The 25729-nt window shown below is 41.5% G+C and overlaps 1 protein-coding gene across 3 annotated transcripts in view; it reads left to right on the forward strand.

The window, feature by feature from the left end:
- The window catches only part of PCNX2 (pecanex 2), a 302174-nt gene that overhangs the window by 46956 nt on the left and 229489 nt on the right, over window positions 1-25729 (forward strand). For 2 of the 3 annotated variants that reach the window (XM_043477085.1, XM_043477086.1), the window contains exons 9-10: window positions 20834-20969; window positions 21802-21828. In XM_043477085.1, coding sequence (XP_043333020.1) covers window positions 20834-20969; window positions 21802-21828 — 163 coding nt within the window. The remainder of the gene's footprint in view (window positions 1-20833; window positions 20970-21801; window positions 21829-25729) is intronic. The other variant, XM_043477087.1, reaches the window with a different exon arrangement.

The raw sequence follows: 25729 nt of genomic DNA on the forward strand, positions 1-25729 counted from the left end.
CAGGAAGTCCCTCTATTTTGTCTAATGTCGATTTTAATACTTTTTTCAATTGCCACAGGCCACAGATGACACGTATGGTTGGCTGAGGCCTGTGAGTGCTCTGAGACCTGGGTAGGGCAGTGCTCTTGCTAACACATGTGATATTGGGGTGCCCCCCCCTCCTCCAGGCACCCTTCACAGCCCGTGCTTCACTGCCTCACTCCTGGGGGCCCATGGAGCTGGCCTTCAACCCTTCCTCTTCCAGGCCTCTTCCTGTTTTTGCCTGGAACGCCCATCTCCACTCACGTCTGCCTTCTGGAATTCTCTTCTTTGCAAGCACAGATTACTATCTGCCTCTTATATCCATCTTTCCTGTGTCAGTCCTACCATGACAATTACTCCATCCCTCCATGCTGCCATTAGAGGAGCTTGCCACACCCTCCCTGGTGCAGGAGACACCCAACTCTTCTAGACTGTTCTTGTTTCAGGAAAAGCCGCCATGGCTAGGGTGCCCCGGGGGTTGTGGTGGCTCAGTGGTAAAGAATCCGTCTGCCAAGTACAGGAAGCATGGGTTCAACTGCTGGATCAGGAAGATCGCCTGGAGAAGGAAATGGCTACCCACTCCAGTATTCTTGCCTGGAGAATCCCATGGACAAAGGAGCCTGGTGGGCTACAGTCCATGGGGTTGCAGCGAGTTGGACACAATTTAGTGACTAAACAACAAATAAAAATACTACGGTGCCTCTGTAGCCCTCACTTAGCCCTCTGTAGGTGGGTGTTCAGTAAATAGTGAACTGAATCAAATTAATCACTGGAAATGACAAGGTAGCCTGATCAGAGTTCTGGATAGCAGACACCAACTGGTCATTTAGGGATAGCAGATAAGAGGTAGAGCAGGGCGGGATGTTCAGAGAGAACAGCATTGAAACAAGTATACTATCAAGGGTGAAACAGATCGCCAGCCCAGGTTGGATGCATGACACAAGTGCTCAGGGCTGGTGCACTGGGATGACCCAGAGGGATGGGATGGAGAGGGAGGTGGGAGGGGGGATTGGGATGGGGAACACATGTAAATCCATGGCAGATTCATGTCAATGTATGGCAAAAACCACTACAACATTGTAAAGTAATTAGCCTCCAACTAATAAAAATAAATGAAAAAAAAATAAAAAGCAAAAAAAAAAAAAAAAAGAGGTAGAGCAGGAGGGGGAGAGGTAGGCTGTGAAATCCCGTGGAGAATGTCATGGTTGGTTCTTCTTGCAGCAGGAGTAATTAGACCTCTCTGCAGAGAAACAACCCAATGAAGGTGGGTTTAAAACAGTACCCACAGATCATTCCCTCACCTTGAGATTGTTGGAGGGGAAGAGCCAGAAGCCATAGGAGTTGGTCTAGCAACATATTCTTTAAACTTTAACTTTCATTGACGTATCATTGCTTTACTGCTCTGTGTTGGTTTTTGATGTACAGTGCAGTGAATCAGCTGTAAATATACATATGTCCCCCCTTTTTGTGGATTCTCTTACCATATAGGTCATCACAGAGCACTGAGTAGAGTTCCTTGTGCTATGCTGTATGTGTGTGTGTGTGTGTGAGTCCCTCAGTCGTATTTGATTCTGAGACCCCACCAGGCTCCTCTGTCCATGGGATTCTCCAGGCAAGAATACTGGAGTGCACTGTCATGCTCTCCTCCAGGGGATCTTCTTGACCCAGGGATTGAACCCATTATATAGTAGGTCCTTATTAATTATCTAACTTATACATAATAGTATATATATGAGGGCTTCCCCAGTAGCTCAGTGGTAAAAAAAAAATCCACCTGCAGTGTAGGAGCCGTAGGAAATGCGGGTTTGTTCCTGGATCAGGCAGATCCCCTGTAGGAGGGCACATAGCCCACTCCAGTATTCTTGCCAGGAGAATTCCATGGACAGAGGAGCCTGCTGGGCTACAGTCCATGGAGTTGCAAAGAGTTGAACACAACTAAAGAGACTTAGCAGCACACGAGTGGTGTATATACGTGATACAGAATGTTATCTTCTCCTTTCTTTTTTTTTTTTCCATTTATTTTTATTAGGTGGAGGCTAATTACTTCACAACATTGCAGTGGGTTTTGTCGTACATTGACATGAATCAGCCATGGAGTTACATGTATTCCCCATCCCAATCGCCCCTCCCACCTCCCTCTCTACCCAATTCCTTTGGGTCTTCCCAGTGCACCAGGCCCGAGCACTTGTCTCATGCATCCCATCTGGGCTGGTGATCTGTTTCACTTTAGATAATATACATGCTGTTCTCTTGAAACATCCCACCCTCGCCTTCTCTCACAGAGTCCAAAAGTCTGTTCTGTACATCTGTGTCTCATTTTCTGTCTTGCATATAGGGTTATCATTACCATCTTTCTAAATTCCATATATATGTGTTAGTACGCTGTAATGTTCTTTATCTTTCTGGCTTACTTCACTCTGTATAATGGGCTCCAGTTTCATCCATCTCATTAGAACTGATTCAAATGAATTCTTTTTAATGGCTGAGTAATATTCCATGGTGTATATGTACCACAGCTTCTTTATCCATTCGTCTGCTGATGGGCATCTAGGTTGCTTCCGTGTCTTGGCTATTATAAACAGTGCTGTGATGAACATTGGGGTGCACGTGCCTGTTTCAGATCTGGTTTCCTCGGTGTGTATGCCCAGGAGTGGGATTGCTGGGTCATATGGCAGTTCTATTTCCACTTTTGTAAGAAATCTCCACACTGTTCTCCATAGTGGTTGTACTAGTTTGCATTCCCACCAACAGTATAAGAGGGTTCCCTTTTCTCCACACCTTCTCCAGCATTTATTGCTTGTAGACTTTTGGATAGCAGCCATCCTGACTGGCGTGTAATGGTACCTCATTGTGGTTTTGATTTGCATTTCTCTGATAATGAGTGATTTTGAGCATCTTTTCATGTGTTTGTTAGCCATCTGTATGTCTTCTTTGGAGAAATGTCTGTTTAGTTCTTTGGCCCACTTTTTGATTGGGTCATTTATTTTTCTGGAATTGAGCTGCAGGAGTTGCTTATATATTTTTGAGATTAATCCTTTGTCTGTTGCTTCATTTGCTATTATTTTCTCCCAATCTTAGGGCTGTCTTTTCACCTTACTTATAGTTTCCTTTGTTGTGCAAAAGCTTTTAAGTTTCATTAGGTCCCATTTGTTTATTTTTGCTTTTATTTCCAATATTCTGGGAGGTGGGTCATAGAGGATTCTGCTCTGATTCATGTCGGAGAGTGTTTTGCCTATGTTCTCCTCTAGGAGTTTTATAGTTTCTGGTCTCACATTTAGATCTTTAATCCATTTTGAGTTTATTTTTGTGTATGGTGTTAGAAAGTGTTCTAGTTTCATTCTTTTACAAGTGGTTGACCAGTTTTCCCAGCACCACTTGTTAAAGAGGTTGTCTTTTTTCCATTGTATATCCTTGCCTCCTTTGTCGAAGATAAGGCGTCCATAGGTTCGTGGATTTATCTCTGGGCTTTCTATTCTGTTCCATTGATCTATATTTCTGTCTTTGTGCCAGTACCATACTGTCTTGATGACTGTGGCTTTGTAGTAGAGTCTGAAGTCAGGCAGGTTGATTCCTCCAGTTCCATTCTTCTTTCTCAAGATTACTTTGGCTATTCGAGGTTTTTTGTATTTCCATACAAATTGTGAAATTATTTGGTCTAGTTCTGTGAAAAATACCGTTGGTAGCTTGATAGGGATTGCATTGAATCTATAGATTGCTTTGGGTAGTATAGCCATTTTGACAATATTGATTCTTCCAATCCATGAACACGGTATGTTTCTCCATCTGTTTGTGTCCTCTTTGATTTCTTTCATCAGTGTTTTATAGTTTTCTATGTATAGGTCTTTTGTTTCTTTAGGTAGATATACTCCTAAGTATTTTATTCTTTTTGTTGCAATGGTGAATGGTATTGTTTCCTTAATTTCTCTTTCTGTTTTCTCATTGTTAGTGTATAGGAATGCAAGGGATTTCTGTGTGTTAATTTTATATCCTGCAACTTTACTATATTCATTGATTAGCTCTAGTAATTTTCTGGTAGAGTCTTTAGGGTTTTCTATGTAGAGGATCATGTCATCTGCAAACAGCGAGAGTTTCACTTCTTCTTTTCCTATCTGGATTCTTTTTACTTCTTTTTCTGCTCTGATTGCTGTGGCCAAAACTTCCAAAACTATGTTGAATAATAGTGGTGAGAGTGGGCACCCTTGTCTTGTTCCTGATTTCAGGGGAAATGCTTTCAATTTTTCACCATTGAGGGTGATGCTTGCTGTGGGTTTGTCATATATAGCTTTTATTATGTTGAGGTATGTTCCTTCTATTCCTGTTTTCTGGGGAGTTTTAATCATCAATGGATGTTGAATTTTGTCAAAGGCTTTCTCAGCATCTATTGAGATAATCATATGGTTTCTATCTTTCAATTTGTTAATGTGGTGTATTACATTGATTGATTTGCGGATATTAAAGAATCCTTGCATTCCTGGGATAAAGCCCACTTGGTCATGGTGTATGATTTTTTTTAATATGTTGTTGGATTCTGTTTGCTAGAATTTTGTTAAGGATTTTGCATCTATGTTCATCAGTGATATTGGCCTGTAGTTTTCTTTTTTTGTGGCATCTTTGTCTGGTTTTGGAATTAGGGTGATGGTGGCCTCATAGAATGAGTTTGGAAGTTTACCTTCTTCTGCAATTTTCTGGAAGAGTTTGAGTAAGATAGGTGTTAGCTCTTCTCTAAATTTTTGGTAGAATTCAGCTGTGAAGCCATCAGGTCCTGGGCTTTTGTTTGCTGGAAGATTTCTGATTACAGTTTTGATTTCCTTGCTTGTGATGGTCTGTTAAGATCTTCTATTTCTTCCTGGTTCAGTTTTGGAAAGTTATACTTTTCTAAGAATTTGTCCATTTCTTCCAAGTTGTCCATTTTATTGGCATAGAGCTGCTGGTAGTAGTCTCTTATGATCCTTTGTATTTCAGTGTTGTCTGTTGTGATCTCTCCATTTTCATTTCTAATTTTGTCAGTTTGGTTCTTCTCTCTTTGTTTCTTAATGAGTCTTGCTAATGGTTTGTCAATTTTGTTTATTTTTTCAAAAAACCAGCTTTTAGCTTTGTTGATTTTTGCTATGGTCTCTTTAGTTTCTTTTGCATTTATATCTGCCCTAATTTTTAAGATTTCTTTCCTTCTACTAACCCTGGGGTTCTTCATTTCTTCCTTCTATAATTGCTTTAGGTGTAGAGTTAGGTTATTTATTTGGCTTTTTTCTTGTTTCTTGAGGTAAGCCTGTAATGCTATGAACCTTCCCCTTAGCACTGCTTTTACAGTGTCCCATAGGTTTTGGGTTGTTGTGTTTTCATTGTCATTCATTTCTATGCATATTTTGATTTCTTTTTTGATTTCTCCTATGATTTGTTGGTTATTCAGAAGCATGTTATTTAGCCTCCATATGTTTGGATTTTTAACAATTTTTTTCCTGTAATTGAGATGTAGTCTTACTGCACTGTGGTCAGAAAAGATGACTGGAATGATTTCAGTTTTTTTGAATTTTCCAAGACTAGATTTATGGCCCAGGATGTGATCTATTCTGGAGAAGGTTCCGTGTGCACTTGAGAAAAAGGTAAAGTTGATTGTTTTGGGGTGAAATGTCTTATAGATATCAATTAGGTCTAGCTGGTCCATTGTGTCATTTAAGGTTTGTGTTTCCTTGTTAATTTTCTGTTTAGTTGATCTATCCATAGTTGTGAGTAGGGTATTAAAGTCTCCCACTATTATTGTGTTACTATTAATTTCCTCTTTCATACTCGTTAGCGTTTGCCGTACATATTGCAGTGCTCCTATGTTGGGTGCATATATATTTATAATTGTTATACCTTCTTCTTGGATTGATCCTTTGATCATTATGTAGTGTCCTTCTTTGTCTCTTTTCACATCCTTTATTTGAAAGTCTATTTTATCTGATATGAGTATTGAGACCCCTGCTTTCTTTTGTTCTCTGTTTGTGTGAAATATTTTTTTCCAGCCCTTCACTTTTAGTCTGTATGTGTCTCTTGTTTTGAGGTGGGTCTCTTGTAGACAGCATATATAGGGGTCTTGTTTTTGTATCCATTCAGCCAGTCTTTGTCTTTTGGTTGGGGCATTCAACCCATTTACATTTAAGGTAATTATTGATAGGTGTGGTCCTGTTGCCATTTACTTTGTTGTTTTGGGTTCATGTTTATGCAACCTTTTTGCATTTCCTGCCTAGAGAAGATCCTTTAGCATTTGTTGAAGAGCTGGTTTGGTGGTGCTGAATTCTCTCAGCTTTTGCTTGTCTGTAAAGCTTTTGAATTCTCCTTCATATCTGAATGAGATCCTTGCTGGGTACAGTAATCTAGGTTGTAGGTTATTCTTTTTCATTACTTTAAGTAATGAAAGTAATGCCATTCCCTTCTGGCCTGGAGTGTTTCTATTGATAGATCAGCTGTTATCCTTATGGGAATCCCTTTGTGTGTTATTTGTTGTTTCTCCCTTGCTGCTTTTAATATTTGTTCTTTGTGTTTGATCTTTGTTAATTTGATTAATATGTGTCTTGGGGTGTTTCGCCTTGGGTTTATCCTGTTTGGGACTCTCTGGGTTTCTTGGACTTGGGTGGCTATTTCCTTCCCCATTTTACGGAAGTTTTCAGCTATTATCTCCTCGAGTATTTTCTCATGGCCTTTCTTTTTGTCTTCTTCTTCTGGAACTCCTATGATTCGAATGTTGGGCCGTTTCACATTGTCCCAGAGGTCCCTGAGGTTGTCCTCGTTTCTTTTGATTCTTTTTTCTTTTTTCCTCTCTGCTTCATTTATTTCCACCATTTTATCTTCTACCTCACTTATCCTATCTTCTGCCTCCGTTATTCTACTCTTGGTTCCCTCCAGAGTGTTTTTGATCTCATTTATTGCATTATTCATTTTTTAAATTTTTTTATTTTATTTTTTTTCCCAGTGGGTTTTGTCATACATTGATATGAATCAGCAATGGATTTACACGTATTCCCCAATCCCGATCCCCCCTCCCACCTCCCTCTCCACCCGATTCCTCTGGGTCTTCCCAGTGCACCAGGCCGGAGCACTTGTCTCATGCATCCCACCTGGGCTGGTGATCTGTTTCACCATAGATAGTATACATGCTGTTCTTTTGAAATATCCCACCTCACCTTCTCCCACAGAGTTCAAAAGTCTGTTCTGTACATCTGTGTCTCTTTTTCTGTTTTGCATATAGGGTTATCATTACCATCTTTCTAAATTCCATATATATGTGTTAGTATGCTGTAATGTTCTTTTATCTTTCTGGCTTACTTCACTCTGTATAATGGGCTCCAGTTTCATCCATCTCATTAGAACTGATTCAAATGAATTCTTTTTAATGGCTGAGTAATATTCCATGGTGTATATGTACCACAGCTTCCTTATCCATTCATCTGCTGATGGGCATCTAGGTTGCTTCCATGTCCTGGCTATTATAAACAGTGCTGCGATGAACATTGGGGTGCACGTGTCTCTTTCAGATCTGGTTTCCTCAGTGTGTATGCCCGCATTATTCATTTTTAATTGACTCTTTTTTATTTCTTCTAGGTCTTTATTAAACATTTCTTGCATCTTCTCAATCTTTGTCTCCAGGCTATTTATCTGTAACTCCATTTTGTTTTCAAGATTTTGGATCATTTTTATTATCATTATTCTAAATTCTTTTTCAGGTAGATTCCCTATCTCCTCCTCTTTTGTTTGACTTGGTGGGCATTTTTCATGTTCCTTTACCTGTTGGGTATTTCTTTGCCTTTTCATCTTGTTTAGATTGCTGTGTCTGGAGTGGGCTTTCTGTATTCTGGAGGTCTGTGGTTCCTTTTTATTGTGGAGGTTTTACCCAGTGGGTGGGGTTGGACGATTGGCTTGTCAAGGTTTCCTGGTTAGGGAAGCTTGCGTTGGTGTTCTTGTGCGTGGAACTAGATTTCTTCTCTCTGGAGTGCAATGGAGTGCCCAGTAATGAGTTTTGAGATGGGTCTATGTGTTAGGTGTGACCTTGGGCAGCCTGTATGTTGATGTTCAGGGCTATGTTCCTGCGTTGCTGGAGAATTTACGTGGTATGTCTTGCTCTAAAACTTATTGGCTCTTGGGTGGTGGTTGGTTTCAGTGTAGGTATGGAGGCTTTTGGATGGTCTCTTATAATTTAATGTTCCGTGTAGTCAGGTGTTTTCTGGTGTTCTCAGGTTTTGGGCTTAAGTCTCCTGCCTCTGGATTTCAGTTTTATTCTTCCAGTAGTCTCAAGACTTCTCCAACTATACAGCACTGATAATAAAACTTCTAGGTTAATGGCGAAAAGATTCTCCCCCGTGAGGGACACCCAGAGAGTTTCACAGAGTTAAATGAAGAAGAGGAGTGGGAGGAGGGAGAGGGATGAGCAGGAGGAGAAAAAGGGGGACTGAAAAGGAGAGAGACAGATCTATGCAGTTGTCTGTTCCCAGAGTGTTCTCCGTAGCCCAGACACCCACAGAGATTCACAGAATTGGATTGGGGAGAGAAGGGCAAAGGAGGAAATAGAGGTGTTCTGAGATAGAAAACGGAGAGTCAAGATTGGGAGAGAGTAATCAACACACGCCTGAATAAAAATGGGAACTGAATATTGGATTCTTAAATGTCCACAATTTATATCATATACTGAGAAACAAAGATTAAAAATCTAGAGTAGAGGTTAGACTCTTAAAAATACAATATTAAAAACAAAAACCAAAACCCCCCAAAATTTTAAAATATATATGAAGTTTGGTTTAAAAATAGGGATTCTCTTTTTTTTTTTTTTTTGCAAAGTTATAGTGTGATGAAAATGAAAATTAAGGAGTAGTAGAGGAGTAATAGAGGACTTTAAAAGGAAATAAGAGAAAAAGAAAAATAGAAAAAAGAAGAGAAAAAGGAAAAAAAAAAACAAGGAAAAAAATTTTTTCCTAATTAAAAAAATCGTAAAAACCTATGAAAATGAAAGTTAAGGAGTAATAGGGAAGTTTAAAAGAAAATAAAAGAGAAAAAAGAAAAAAGAAAAAAAAATTTTTTTTTAATTTATTTTTTTATTTTTTTCAGGTTCTGACAAACAATTTTATTTATTTATTTTTTTATTAGTTGGAGGCTAATTACTTCACAACATTTAAGTGGGTTTTGTCATACATTGATATGAATCAGCCATAGATTTACACATATTCCCAATCCCGATCCCCCCTCCCACCTCCCTCTCCACCCAGTTCCTCTGGGTCTTCCCAGTGCACCAGGCCCGGGCACTTTTCTCATGCATCCCACCTGGGCTGGTGATCTGTTTCACCATAGATAGTATACATGCTGTTCTTTTGAAATATCCCACCCTAACATTCTCCCACAGAGTTCAAAAGTCTGTTCTGTACTTCTGTGTCTCTTTTTCTGTCTTGCATATAGGGTTATCGTTACCATCTTTCTAAATTCCATATATATGTGTTAGTATGCTGTAATGTTCTTTATCTTTCTGGCTTACTTCACTCTGTATAATGGGCTCCAGCTTCATCCATCTCATTAGGACTGGTTCAAATGAATTCTTTTTAATGGCTGAGTAATATTCCATGGTGTATATGTACCACAGCTTCCTTATCCATTCATCTGCTGATGGGCATCTAGGTTGCTTCCATGTCCTGGCTATTATAAACAGTGCTGCGATGAACATTGGGGTGCACGTGTCTCTTTCAGATCTGGTTTCCTCAGTGTGTATGCCCAGAAGTGGGATTGCTGGGTCATATGGCAGTTCTATTTCCAGTTTTTTAAGAAATCTCCACACTGTTTCCATAGTGGCTGTACTAGTTTGCATTCCCACCAACAGTGTAAGAGGGTTCCCTTTTCTCCACACCCTCTCCAGCATTTATTGCTTGTAGACTTTTGGATAGCAGCCATCCTGACTGGCGTGTAATGGTACCTCATTGTGGTTTTGATTTGCATTTCTCTGATAATGAGTGATGTTGAGCATCTTTTCATGTGTTTGTTAGCCATCTGTATGTCTTCTTTGGAGAAATGTCTGTGTAGTTCTTTGGCCCATTTTTTGATTGGGTCATTTATTTTTCTGGAATTGAGCTGCAGGAGTTGCTTGTATATTTTTGAGATTAATCCTTTGTCTGTTTCTTCATTTGCTAAAAAAAAATTTTTTTTAATTAAAAAAATAAAAGTAAAAATATATCTAGGAATTTCTCTGGAGCTGTTGCGGTCAGTGTGGGTTCGGCTCAGTTTCAGATAGCTCCTCGTTCCAGCTTACACTTCTCGATATCTACAGGCCCCTTCCGGTGTAGTCGGTGTTTTCTACAGGGATTTTAATCTGTTGCACTGGTCCCTTCTGAAGCGGTTCCCTTTGTTTATTTGGCTTCTGTTTGCCGGTCTCTTCAGAGCCTCATTTCTGCCCTGACACAGGCGGGCGGAGGTGGACTCTTATTCAGGTAGCTAGTTCCGTCACGCTGCTGCGACGGGCTGGCGCCGTGGGGATGGGCTGGCGCTGCTTTCCGTCTGCGCTGCTCAGGCTCCCGGCTGCTCTGTATGGAGTGTGCCCTGTGCTGCGCGCGGTTCCAGCCCTCGGGTGTTCCACAAAAGCGCGGAACAAAAAGGTGCGCCTGCTTTTTGTGCCTTCCCCGTCCGAGCGGCTCAGGCAGCCAAGAGCTTGACAGGCGCACTCACCCCGGGTGCGGCGCGCCCACTCCCTTCCGCGGTCCCAGTTTCAGTTTCCGCCGGCACCAGTCAGGTGCCTGCGCCCTGTGTCTCGCGGTGACCCTCCCTGCGGATGTCGACCATCCAGAATCTCAGGAGGTCTTTGGTTAGAAACTGGAGGCCTGTTTGCAGTGCGGTAGGGGATGCGGTCCTTGGGGCCAAGCCTGCCCCTTTCCCTTACCCCCTGCCTCCTGCTTCTGGTGGGGCTGGGCCGGTCCGCAGCCTGCGAGCTCTTCTCTGGACTTGCTCAGACTCTTTGTTCTGCGAACGGCTGCTGTGTGTTCGGGCCGGTTAATTTTTCTCTCTCTCCTGCTATCCCACAGTTTAAGTTGGTAACTCACAAAAGCTCCCTCCAATTGTCCTCAGGGCACTCAGGCCCGGTCCTTACTCTAAGCAGTGCCTCCTGCTTCTCTCTGTTCCGCCCCCACTTGCTGGTGGCGGATGCTGGTGTCCGGGGTACTTTTCTGCTGGGAGTTGCTTTTAGGCACGTAATCTGTGGGTTTTATTTATTCTTCCCCTCCCAGTCAGGTTGCCCTCTGAGATTCAAAAACTTCCCCCAGACTCACCCCTGCGAGGGTTTCCTGGTATTTGGAAACTTCCTCTGTTAAGACTCCCTTCCCGGGACGGATCTCCATCCTTAGCTCTTTTGTCTCTCTTTTTATCTTTTATATTTTGTCCTACCTCCTTTCAAAGACAATGGGCTGCTTTTCTGGGTGCCTGATGACCTCAGCTAGTGATCAGAAGTTGTTTTGTGAAGTTTGCTCTGCGTTCAATTGTTCTTTCGATGAATTTGTAGGGGAGAGAGTGGTATCCCCGTCCTATTCCTCCGCCATCTTGGCTCCTCCCAAGCTTGGGTTTTAGAGCACATGCTCTTCCTCTTCTCCTTTCATAAGTGGGAAAATGGAGGGGAAAAAACCGTGCGAAATGACTTTTTTAACCCTTCTTTGTAAAAATTGAGTCTCAAATTTGATTTTCTAGCGGACACTATTCCACTCAACGGAAATGATTGTTTTGTCCATATGAGAGATGACAGTGATGGAAAGCTGACATTTCCTGAAGGAAAGCCACACTTCCCTGACATCAGAGGGGTTGTGTCTGCAGCTTGAACCTGAGCTTTCATCTTGGACTGACTCAGATTCCCATTCCTGCACAAAGAGTAACTTTGGGTTTGACACTGAGCAGCTTACTTGATCATTTTAAGCATCAGCTTTCTAATCCATAAATGGAAATAATACTAGGAATGAATTCAGTGGGTGGCTTCAAAAGCTAAGTATCACAGCTGAAGCTCCAACACTTTGGCCACCTGATGAGAACAGCCAGCTCGTTGGAAAAGACCCTGATGCAGGGAAAGATTGAGGGCAGGAGGAGAAGGGGGTGGCAGAGGACAAGATGGTTGGATGACAGCACCAATTCAAAGGGCATAAGTTTGAACAAACTCCGGGAGATAGTGGCGTGTCTGGCATGCTGGCAGTCCACGGGGCCAGAAAGAGTCAGACACAGCTGAGCAACTGGACAAGAACCATATGCAGTGCTTAGTACAGTACTTCTTACCCGGGACACTGGGCAATGTGAGCTGTTGTTAAATGGTCTCCAAACAGAAGCAGTAGGATGGTGGTTGAGGTTCACCATGACTTTATGTAGCAAAAGAGCCGGACTTCAGGCTGAGGAAAGTCTTCCCTCTTGCATTTTTATGAGTCACTTTATGAGATTTTTAAGGTGGTTAAGTACCTTGTATTCTGTCAACCTGTTGTGTTCCAGCCTTCTGGCCTCTTTGGCAGTTTTAGAGAAGGTACTTTGCTATTTTATGCCTGGCTTTTAATGCTATTACATTTAGAGTTCTCCTACCAGAGTAAACATAAACTTTGATTTTGAACTTGGAAGGATTCCTAGTGGGGGCTGTTTCTAAGCCCTTCAGCCATGGAAGATATTAGAAAAGCAGCCTTTTCCCTTTAAGGCGACCTCAGTGGCTGGGATCGCCTCCAACTAGGCCATTAAACCCCTGATTCTTATTATTGGCCAGAAAGCCATTCCTCTTCACCATTGTTAAGCCTAGTTGCCATGTGACAGTTTTATATCCCCGACTCCCAAGAATGAATAGGGAATTGTTTGCCGTGTAACTTCCATGTCTCTCTGGGGATTCCTGGGGGAAACCAGAGGAGGAAACAAATTTCCCTCCTTGGTCCCTCCGTCATTGTGGGAACCAATACATTTCTCATTAACTGCCAGAGAAACATAAGCATTATTTTCCGGTTGTACAATAACTGTCCAGAAAGCCAGTACCTTTGGTAACATTATCTCATGTAGTCCTGCTTGTCTCAGAAACTAGAATAAGGGACAATGGCTTGAATAGCAGAATTCAGAATTGCTATGTAAAAAAAAAAATTTCAGAGGATAAATTTATTACCCAGGACACGGGACTGATTTACCAGCTCAGACTCTCCTATGAGCTCATCTGCCTAGAAAATCGAAGTTGAAATAGGCTCTCTGCCTAGGAAATTGAAGGTGAAGCTGCATAAAAGTTGAAGTGTGGTTTTGTATCCAAAGGGTTCACTGCAAAGTGGACTTTTATTATTTCCTCTGTATGTCTTGCAATGAAAACTTGATAGTTTCTGTTCTTTGTTCAGCAAAGATTTACCTTTCTTTCATCTGTGAATTCTTGCAAGTAACATAGAAGAGCTTTCTTCTGTAAATGATATATAACCATGCTTTAGTATTATAAAACCTTTTTTAATGTCAAAAGCAATCTCATGCAAATGTAAACAAATTTTTTTAAAATGCATACAAAATGCATATCATCTGCTCTCCAGTGAAATCTTATGGAAAGACGTAGTGTTTACATTCATTTTGAGAATCTATGACTCATAAAGTAGCCTTGGTCTACTGAATGGTAAACTCATCTGGAGCAAATCAGTTTATAGGATCTTTATCAGGGATTTTTGTATCTCAACTTGTTTCTATTAAAAAAAAGTAGAGTAGATTACATTAGTAATCATCTATTTATATTTATCTGGATTCACTTATTTTGAGCTTCTATTTATTGATGAATCATTGTAGTACATATTTGGAGAAGGAAATGGCAACCCACTCCAGTATTCTTGCCTGGAGAATCCCATGGACAGAGAAGCCGGGAGGGCTGCAATCCATGGGGTCGCAAAGAGTCAAATATGACCGAGCTACTCACAGGCATGCAGTGGTACACATTGAAACAGATATTGTTATGCTTATACATTAGACTTGCTTTTGAAAGCTGCTCTAAACCTTTAAACCCATTAGGTACTACATTCCAAAGATGGATTGAAGTGCACTTAATCTTTATTGTCTTCTCAGAGTTCTTACTTTTTTGTTGAACATTATTATTATTAGCCTCTCTGACCCTGGTCTCAGTAAAGCCTCCCTTACTTACTGGGATCAACTCTCAGGAAAGCCTTTTAAAGCCATCGTGCTTAGGTACCTGGATTCCAAAGAAGGCAAGCAGGCAGAAAGTTGTAAAAACAAAACAAAACAGAACACCTCTTTAGGATTCTCTTCTTTACATTAGTCAGAAGAAGTAGTGATCCCTGGTTTGCATTAACTCAGCCAGAATGTGGGGCATGGATGTTAGTCAATTAGGTGTGCAAAATGTAAAATGTTGTGAATTCACCCAATATTAGATATGCCTAGTTTTGTGTTCCCCTCAGGCATGAGTTGAAAATGTTAACTCCAGTGATAGATATTCAAGATATGTACATAGCTGCTTCACTCTGTTGATCTGCATGATAGAGTTATGTGTTACTGAGTTACTTTGAAAACTGCTGGCATGGGGGTTCTTGGTGCCTTTGATCACATTTGTTCAGTTGCTAAGTCATGCCCAACTCTGCGACCCCACGAACTGCAGCGCTCCAGGCATCCCCATCCTTCACCTTCTCCCGGAGTTTGCTCAAATGCATGTCCACTGAGTCGGTGATGCCATTCAACCATCTCATCCTCTGTCGGCCCCTTCTCCTGCCTTCAATCTTTCCCACCATCAAGGTCTTTCCCAAGGTCACATAGAGGTGGAAATATCTGGAAAAAGCAGATGACCATCCAGAGGGGTTTGCCTCTGTGAAGTTCCTGCTATTCCACAATTCCTGTGTCCTCTCTCTCTCTTGTTTTGCTGTTGTTAATATCAGATCCTTTCACTGTAGTCCTTATTTTGTTTTTGTAGACACACTAGATAGATTAAATTTTCATCCTGGCGCAGAGTCCTAACAATGGAGGGTTTGTGAGGTTCACCCTAGAAAGACTTCTGTCTTCCCAGGCACTTTCTCTGCACCCTGGGGAAGAGGCCCTGTGGCTCAGAGGAGTCTGTCTCCGTGGTCACAGCCCCGGCTGCCACATGGTGGCAGTCTCATCCCGTGCTGGAGGCCCAGACCAGCTCCCAGGCTGGTGCTCTTTTTCTCAAATGCAAAGACGAATTTTGCTGTCATATAAAAGAAGAGTTGTTTGCAGACTTTAAAACAAGAATCCCTGTTCAAATTCTAAATAACAGGTTAGAGTTTCCAAAACAGTGCTTCTTTATTTAAAGATCCCTCTTCTTGAGCATGTGACTGTGGCTTTCATCTCCAGGCTGCCCCTCTGGGTGACTTCTTCCCATGTCCCCCAAGTAAGCCCGTGAAACAAGGAAGGACAGGCAGAAAAAGAGGGCCCTCTCCCTCAGGCTGGTAGCCTGTAAGTTTTGAGGTGTGGGGAAGATGAAGAATTTCAAGGACTTTTTTTCACATCGGTGGGAAAATGTGTTTCAATTATTTGTTACAGAAGCTGGGGTGAGTGAAAACCTGGAGAATGCAATATAGTACAATGTGGTCACTGTGAGTTTGAAACCCAACTATGTCTATAAGAAAGTGCACCATTCTGGCTCCTGGTTCATCTTTATTTCCTCCTGTGGCTTCTCTTTTTGTAATTTCCGTTAATCACTATTTCTGCTATTAGTGTAAGCTTGATCTAGTTTAAATTTGTTTATCTATGCCATGGGGCTTCCTAGGTGGCTCAGTGGTAAAGACTCAGCCTACCAATGCAGGAGACACAGGAGACACAGGTTCGATCCCTGGGTGGGTCAGCACGATCCCCTGGAGGAGGAAGTGGCAACCCACTCCCATACTCTTGCCTGGAGAATCCCTTGGACAGAGGAACTTGGAGGGCTACAGTCCATGGGATCGCAAGAGAGTTGAACACAACTCAGTGACTAAACAACAACAACATCTATGCTATAGCTCTGAACCAAACTAGTTGACCAGAGGTTAACCAGAGAGCAGGGAAATCAAGACCAGATGTGCAAGTACAGCTCTATTGTAGTTCAGAGTGTAATTACTACAGGGTTGGAATATTTCCATTTCCATTGCTATTGTAGAAGAGGAAATATCTCCTGAAGCTTAGCATTTTAACATGATATTAATTAATATGGGGGAAGTCTCTAGCCTTAAGTTAGGGAAACAGAGACTTCTTTGGAGATTTTTTAAAAATCGAAGTATAGTTGATTTACAATGGCGTGTTAGTTTTAGGTGTATAGCGAAATGATTCAGTTGTTATTTATATATTTTCCAGATTCTTTTCCCATATAGGTTATTATAAAATATTGAGTAGAATTCCTTGTGCTATACAGTAGGTCCTTGTTGATTATTTATTTTATATATATAGTATTACTCCCAAACTTCTAATTTATCCCTTTCCCCAACAGAAACTTTTTAGATGATTCTAGATCTAAACAGCCCATAGCTAAGATCAAGGGAAGAGACAGCAGATAGTCTGAGAAGACATACAAGAAAAGGAAGGTTGGATGGGAATTCTTGGAGGGTTGGTAGGAAAAGTCCTGTCCACTGAGTGATTTTTGTGACTTCATAGCCTCGTTGGTTCTTGAGTGGAAAAGCTGATGCCCATGGTTCACTTCAACTTCTGGGCCCCAGAAAACTATGCCAAATGAGGAAGATACATCTTTTTACCCCTGGAAACAGCATTACACATCTACTAAAATAGGAAATCTTTATACACATGACAAGACAGATTTTCCAGTGAGGACACACCAGTCATAAAGCTCAGAAAAGAATTTCTCTTTATAGCATCATGACTCACCTAGGATACTAAACTTCCTTAAAAGAGGGTAATTAAGAGGCGCTTGATATGCTGTTTGAATCTGTCTTTACTCAAAGAAAAAGATTGAGTGAGGTGAGGGCAAGGCACTCTTTCCTCATTCCTGTTCATAAAGACAACTAGAATTAGTATGTTGTTTGTGTGAAAAACGTAGGGGCCAGTTTACTGTTTCATATGACAATGTGCAAAGTCAGATCTTGCATCAATAGAAGGGAATAAGAAGGTTATTAAAGGTATGGTTATTAAGCGACTAACATATGAGAAGCGCCATACCCAGTCTGCTTTAATCCTTAAAACAATCTCTATGAGGACAACATCATCCTTATCTTATAGGTGAGGATTTTAAAAAGTTATTTTACTGAATTATAGCTGATTTATAATGATGTGTTGGTTTCTGCCACACAGCAGCGTGTTTCACTTATACATACATATACATTCTTTTTCATATTCTTTTCCATTATGGTTTTTCAGAGGATACGGAATGTAGTTCCTTGTGCTGTACATACAGTAGGATCTTATTTATAGGTGAGGATTTGAGGTAGGAAAAGAACATACTTATAGTCACAAATAGTAAATAGCAGAGCGATAATTTAAACCTGGGTATGCATGCTTAGTTGCTCAGTCGTGTCCGGCTCTCTGTGACCCCATGGACTCCTCTTGTCCATGGGATTTCCTAGGCAAAGATACTGGAGTGGGTTGCCATTTCCTCCTCCCAGGGATCTTCCCAACCCAGGGGTCGAACCCATGGCTCTTGCATATCCTGTATTGGCAGGTAGATTCTTCACCGGTGGCACCACCCTATTTCTGCGTAATTCTAGAACTCATCCAAAAGATTTTGAAAAGAAAACCAAACCCTAGATTTTTACATAGGATTTTTTAAATGGCTTTCACAAGAAAAATATGTTATCGATCGTAATTTTTATTTGCCATCAGAAGCATGCTAAGTAATATGCAAAAAATTCAGCACTTTCTTTTGGACCATGTTTCCTGGCAGAAGGAAGGTTGCTCTGAAATAACTGTTAACACCTTACACAATAGTCTGTTCGTAGTTTATGTCAGGTGGCAACGGAGGGCGCTATACACTGTCTAGATTTTCTCACATTTCCATCCTGCCCCTGGCTGTTTATAGTTATCACCTACATTACCCACAGTGAAGTCAGATTCATCTTTTGGGTTTAGTGAAGCTTTGGCATTCGCTGAGTTTTGGGTTTTTCTGAATTTGTACTAACAAGATCTTTCCAATTCTATTGTACTTAGCTATGAGGTGACAGAAGTATAGTCCTCAGAGGTTTCTACACAAAGCACAAAGGTTTGAATGAACATTGTTCTTATACATCCAACTTTTTTTCTCTATTAGTGACAGACTTTACACCACCAATATGGACAGGAAGCAAAAGGACTGTTTATGGAACAATCATCCACATCATAGAAAGATAGGATTTTTAAGTTTTCAAAATCTATATATTTATCCCACATGACTCAATGCTCAAACCCTGGTGTTAACATACAATATTTCCTAAGTGGTTCTTTACAAGGAGGCCTTTATTGAATGTGTCATCAAATAATCATAAATCATGTTTCAAAACTGTAGAGAAATCTGTGTCTTTGTGCGTGTGCATGTGAGAATAGTGGACATATTTTAAACACCATTTCTGGAGAGTATCTGTCTGATCATGAATACAGTAGTAGGGAGTTGGGAAAAAGAAAGATCTAAAAACTTGTCAGAGACTTTGTACTGAAACCTGAGACTGGAAATCAGAAGACATTACCACTCACCCATAAAAAAGAACAAAATAATGGCATTTGTAGCAACCTGGATGGACCTAGAGATTATCATACTGAGTGAAGTAAGTCAGACAGGGAAAGAAAAATATCATATGATATCATGTATATGTGGCATCTAAAAAAATTGTACAAATGGATTTATTTGTGAAACAGAAACAGATTCATGGATATAGAAAGCAAACTTCCAGTTGCCAAAGGGGAAAACTGTGGTGGGGATAAATTAGGAGTTTGGGGTTAACATATACACAGTACTATGTATAAAATAAACAACAAGGACTTACTGTATAGCACAGGGACCTCGACTCAGTATTTTTTAATAACCTATATGGAAAAAGATCTAAAAAGAACATATACATATTTGTTGTTGTTGTTGTTGAGTTGTTAAGTCTTGTCTGACTCTTTTGCAACCTATTGGCTACAGCCCTTGAGGCTCCTCTGTCCATTGGATTTCCCAGGTAAGAATACAGGAGTAGGTTGCCATTTCCTTCTCCAGGGGATCTTCCCATCTCAGGGACTGAACCCGAGTCTCATGCATTGTGGGCAGATTCTTTACCACTGAGCCACCTGGGAAGCCCTGTATAACTGAATTGCTTTGCTGTACCTGAAATTAACGCAGCGTTATAAATCAACTATACTTCAAAAATAAATAAATTAATTTTAAAAATTAAAAACTGAAAGAAAAAGAAGTAGAGGAATTTGCCTGTGAGCACCCTTATTTGTGGCCTCCACCCCTTTGTTCCATGGTGGCCTCTTAGAGTAGTGTTACACTCCTCTGCCAAAGCCAGGACTGGCCAGAGTGAATGGAGTTCCCACGATGGGCATGGAGTACTCAGGATTTACTCCAGGGGTCAGGGAGGGACCTCATCTGTTCTGGAGCACAGAGTCTTGGATGATTGAATAAGACTAGCGTTCCATGAGCAGGAATTCTGTTAAAAATGGCTGTAGGTGAGGCAACCGATTGTCTCCTCAAAGATGGGTGCCCTGCTAGAAAAGCAGATGGAGGAGTATATCCTATTTTTTGCTTTCTGAGCTAAAGGGAAAATGCTGAGCTTGAGTTTACTTAAAGCGTTCTATTAATTTTAGTCCTGTCAGTTTATATGCAGTTAACAACAATAAAGTTCTTTAGATACAGATCACAGCTAGCTTAGTGATGTCCTCTTTTACAACTACCTGAGGCATTTCTTTGCTCTGCTGTGTACTCTCTTTTTGTTGGGTGGAGGTGGCGGGTCAGGAGGAGGTGCGGACAGTGTTCGGGGTGAAGGAGGTAGCAGAGGTGTTAGATCATTGCTATTTCTTCCTGATCAGTGTCTTGGGAATGATCCAGGTCACTGTTTATTGTTTGTGCAAAATATGAGGCTAGAGACTTGCTACCACCTCCCCATCCATTAAATATATAGAAAATTGAGATCATTGTCTCTAGAACACCAAGTGTCCACCTGCTTATCCCATGGCACCCTATATCTCTGGACAACCTGAGTTATTTGAATGTGTGCAAGATGACTGCCCTTCTTGCTGAAGGTAGCACAGCAAATGCAATTGTCAACTTAGAACACTCATTGTTATTGTTGTTCAGTTACTAAGTTGTGTCCAACTCTTTGTAACCCCATGGACTGTAGCATGCCAGGCTTCCCTGTTCTTCACTGAGTTTGCTCAAACTCAAGTCCATTGAGCTGGTGATGCTATCTAACCATCCCATCCTCTGCTGCCCTCTTCTCCTTTTGCCTTCAGTCTTTCCCGGCAGTGGCCACAGGACTGGAAAAGGTCAGTTTTCGTTCCAATCCCAAAGAAGGGCAATGCCAAAGAATGTTCAAACTACTGTACAATTGCCCTCATTTTACATGCTAGTAAGGTTAGGCTCAAAATCCTCCAAGCTGGGCTTCAGCAGTACGTGAACCGAGGACTTCCATATGCACAAGCTGGATTGAGAAAAGGCAGAGGAGCCAGAAATCAAGTTGCCAACATGCGTTGGATCATAGAGAAAAGCAAGGAAATCCAGAAAAACATCTACTTCTGCTTCATTAACTACACTAAAGTCTTTGACTCTGTGGATTGCAACAAACTGGAAAATTCTTTGAGATGGAAGTGGAACTGCTCATCAAGGTGGAAAAAGCTTACTTGCAACCTGCATTAAGGATCCATGCTGTCCTTGTGTTTAGGTGTAATAAAGAGATGATTTCCAGGACCTCTGGGTAACGGAAGTGTTTGTTTTGCCCATCCTCAGAGACTTGCAGATTAGCTCCTCCAGTACCACGACTTCTGAGAGTCAAGATCCTTCTTCTGGGGATCCTGCAGTCAGTGCCCTTCAACAACAGCTGTTACTGATGGTGGCTCGGAGGACCCAGTCAGAAACCCCACGGGTAAGTCCCAGCATCACCGTTTGTGAATGTTCCAGAAGCAGGGATCCTGAAACCTGTTTCCAGGTTGGTTTCCCTAACAGAATTAGTCCCGTCTTGTCCCAAATTTTATGTTAGAGGGTTGTGGTTACATCACTTCATGGTAGTCTACTGGATGAATGTGAAAAGAGACCATTTAGGTAATATGCCATTTAGATAATACCTTTTCATAGATGCTAATGGGGTTATTAGTCTTGATTGCTCTTCCAATGTATTAGAAATTGATTTACATTGATCTTTTGTTGCCGAGGAACACAGATTCCACAAGACCTCACTTGATTGGAATGGCTTTTTCTCGCTTGGTTTGGAGAGTATCTAGATATTTATTAATTTATTATAGCCTTATGATTTAGGCATGCAGAAATTTTGAAAGAGAATCTTGGCTTGAAGAGAGACTTTATTCATGGAACAAATGACATGATCATTAAGCACTTAAAAGATGCCGCTTTTCATTATTTTACCGAGAGATTAACTTCCTGATGTTCATTCACTTATTACTTCACCTTTAATGAGACTCTGTAAGACATGGAGCAAAGAATTCAAAGAGAATGTGGGAGGAAAGATATACAACCAGTCATGAACTTAGAGCTACACATTCTATCAGGGCATTTTGGAGAATGGCTGTGGAAAAGGCTCCTTAGAAGAAAGGACACTTGGGCTAGACCTTGAAGGAAGGTAGATTTCAGTAAGTGCAGATTGAAAGAAGAGGGCTATAAATGGGATTTTGTTACGTTTGTGTAACGTTTCTTTACTGCTCTGCTTATCTTCTTCCTGACCATGTTTTGATTTCTTCTAGAGAGTCTCGCCTACAAAAAGAAATACAGTAAGTTCTGTATATACAAATGTGTTCTGTTCTGAGAGTATGTTTGTTAAGTCCAGTTTGTTCATCAGTGCAACAGTTAGCCTAGGTACAGTTAGCCAACTAACACAATTGGCTCTACAGTACTATACTACAATAAGTTTATAACACTTTCCACACAAATAAATACAAAAATAAGGGTAACATTTTTAACCTTACAGTGTAGTATCTTGAAAAGTAGTTATTGTTGTTCAGTCACTCAGTCGTGTCCTACTCTTTGCAACCCCATGGACTGCAGCACTCCAGGCTTCCCTGTCCTTCTCTATCTCCCCAAGTTTGCTCAAAATTCAAGTTCATTGAGTCGGTGATGCCATCTAACCATCTCATCCTCTGTCATCCCCTTCCCCTCCTGCCGTCAATCTTTCCCAGCATCAGGGTCTTTTCCAATGAGTTGGCTCTTCGCATCAGGTGATCCAAGTATTGGAGCTTCAGCTTCAGCGTCAGTCCTTCCAATGAATATTCAGGATTGATTTCCTTTAGGATTGACTGGTTTGATCTCCTTGTAGTTCAAGGGACTCTCAAGAGTCTTGAGAATCAGCCAGCACCACAGTTCAAAAGCATCAATTCTTTGGCACTCAGTCATCCTTATGGTCCAGCTCTCATGACTACTGGAAAATTTTCCGTACATGACTACAGGAAAAACCATAGCTTTGACTATACGGACCTTTGTCAGCAAAGTGATGTCTCTGCTTTTTGATACACTGTCTAGGTTTGAAAAGTACAGTAATGCAGCACAACAGTTGGTGCTTCTTAGCACTACCAGCTATATCACCACTGCTTTTACACTGGCTTCCAGACATCTGGGGCTTGAAAGAGATACTATATTACTGTACTCCGTACAGTTCAGTAAAGGACACAGAAGCACAGCCTCCTGTAGAGCATGCACTTACGTGACAATGTACACCAGACAGATGGACTAACTTACGTGATTGGACATGTGAACATGCATTTACATCTTTGGAAGTTCACAACTTGAAGGTTAATATGTAGGGGACTTAGTATAATAGTTTTAGATTCAATTTCATGATTGCTTAACCAGATTTTTTCAGAAGCTTGATGGTAATTTACACACCCTTGTTCAGATGTGCAGAAAAAATGTTGTGTTATCTTCTAACTGACCACATGTTGTCCTGGAGTCCTTATTTCTGCTGTGCTGTGTTTAGTCACTCAGTCATGTGTGACTCTCTGTGACCCCACGGACTGTAGCCCGCCAGGCTCCTCTGTCCTTGGGGATTCTCCAGGCCAGAATACTAGAGTGGGTTGCCATGTCCTCCTCCAAGGGATATTCCCAACCCAGGAATCAAACCCAGGTCTCCTGCATTGCAGGCAGATTCTTTACCATCTGAGCCCCCAGGGAGGCCCTTCTTCCTGGTGACTGGATGCAGATTGGTGGGGGAGCTGCCTAGGGAGGATGTGAAAAAGCCAGTGAAGCATCATCAGCCTTCTCAAGCTTGAAGGGCTTTCAGTGGGAGCAAGCATTCGATTAACTCCAAGAGTCAGTCTTCAGGACTATCTTCCCTTCTTTGTACTCAGTCTCCCCTCCCAGTCCTCCCCTCCAGGGCATCTCGGTGCAGGAGGAAGCTTTCCAGCTCCCCGGGAAGCAAGTGGAGCTGAGAGGGCATCCCTGGTGGCTAAGCAGGGCTCAGATGCCTGGCACCTGCCTGGTCCCTGGGTGTGCTGGGTGGTCCCTGCTGAGGGGTGGCTGCTTCTGCCCAGTTAGGGTGCAGTGCTGGGGTCTTTGACCTTGCCATTAGGCCCTAGCTCTGAGGACCCTGTGTCCTGAGGCCGCCTCCTCTCTCTCAGTATCTTTGGATTCACTAGTCTTTCTTATATGTCCGTGTGCTCCTGAGGGCTCAGACCCCAGCTGTATCCTCCACATTCCATGCCCAGCCGCACTTCAGCAACCAGTACTAGTTCCCACCACAAGCCTTAGTGCAGGAGGTGGGCCGTGGAATGTGGGTTTTCTCTGAGAAATTTGCCTTGTCTTGGGATGCGTACATTCTAAGTCGCTTGAGTCACATCTGACTCTGCAATGCTATGGGTTGTAGCCTGCCAGGCTTCTGTGACCATGGGATACTGGACCAAGAATACTGGAGTGGGTAGCCGTTTCCTCCTCCAGGGGATCTTCCTGACCCAGGGATCAAGCCTGCGATTCATGTCTCCTGCATTGATGGGTGGGTTCTTTACCACCAGGTACCAAAAAGCCACCTGGGAAGCACTTTTTCTTGCGCTAGTCCTGGGAAAACTTCAGCTCGCTGCTATTCTTTCCTGCCTCCAAAACAGCAATACTGAACTTACAAGGAGGAGAAGGTTATATAAAATTATTCAGACAGTTTGGGAAGATGCAAATGTTATTGATCCCATGTGTGACAGAATTGTAGGGAAACTGGGAATTTCAGATTGTCAGAGATGCAAAGCACTGACTTAATATCTCAGAAACTTCCCAGGTAGAGCAGAAACTCAGAGTTAAGTAAGTATTGCATGGATAAGCCAGAAAAGCCATGCTACTCCTTGTTTAAAATTTAAAATTCTGTAAGTGGCACTGTTATATAGATGAGTATATAAAAAAGCTAAATTCATATATAGTGTTTCATTGCTAACACTTGCCCAAATTCGTTGATGAACTTTTAACTTTTTTAACTTTCTTGAATTGAAGTGAAATTTCCTCAGTTGTGTCTGCCTCTTTGTGACCCCATGGACTATAGCCTGTCAGTCTCCTCTGTCCATGGAATTCTCCAGGTCAGAATACTGGAGTGCATAGCTGTTCCCTTCTCTTGGAGATCTTCCCAACCCGGGGATCGAACCCAGGTCTCCTGCATTGCAGGTAGATTCTTTACCATCTGAGCCTCCAGGGAAGCCCAAGAATACTGAAGTGGATAGCCTATCCCTTTTCCAGTGGATCTTCCCAACCCAGGAATCGAACCGGGGTCTCCTGTTTTGCAGGTGGATTCTTTACCAGCTGAGCTACGTTTTTAAGTAAAATTGTAAAAAATTTTAAGTTTTACTCTATGTAGGTATGCATGTGTGCTAAGTTGCTTTATTTGTGTCTGACTGTTTATGACCCTATGGACTCTATCCTGCCAGGCTCCTGTGTCCGTGGGATTCTCCAAGCAAGAACACTGGAGACTCAGGTTCAGTCCCTGGGTCGGGAAGATCCCCTGGAGATGGAAAGGGCAACCTATTCCAGTACTCTTTTCTGGGAAATCCCATGGATAGAGGAGCCTGGTGGGCTAAAGTCCATGGGGTCTCAAGAGTCCGACTTGACTTAGTGACTGAACAACAACTGTGAGGTTTTGAGAAGAATATATGGCACAGTTATACTTTTAAGAACCAGTGGCAGTTATTAATATCAAAATGCTTATTAGTTATGGGACTCTTGATGATACCATTATTTTGTCTCTTTTATTTTTATTTTAAAAAATTTTGTTGAAGTATAGTTGATTTACAATGTTGTGTTAATTTCTGCCATACAGCAAAGTGATTTAGTTAAGTATATAGATATATTCTTATCATATTCTTTTCCATTATGGTTTATCATAGGATTCTGAATGTAGATCCCTGGGCTTAGAGTAGGACCTTGTTGTCCATCCAGTCTATATGTAATAGTTTGCATCTGTGGAGGAGTTATGGTGAGGTTTTGAGAATTAGAGAAAATATATAACAGAGTTATACTTTTAAGAATCAGTGGCAATTATTTTTTTCCCTTTTTAAAATCAGTTTCTTTTTTTAAATTAAGAAAATTGAATTGAGGGATAATTGTTTTACAGAATTGTGTGGTTTTCTGTCATGCATTAACAAGAATCAGCCTTAGGTACACCTGTGTCCCCTCCCTCCCAAACCTCCCTCCCCTCTCCCTCCCTATCTC

The sequence above is a fragment of the Cervus canadensis genome, chromosome 8 (genome assembly GCF_019320065.1).
Source record: "Cervus canadensis isolate Bull #8, Minnesota chromosome 8, ASM1932006v1, whole genome shotgun sequence".
NCBI lineage: Eukaryota > Metazoa > Chordata > Mammalia > Artiodactyla > Cervidae > Cervus > Cervus canadensis.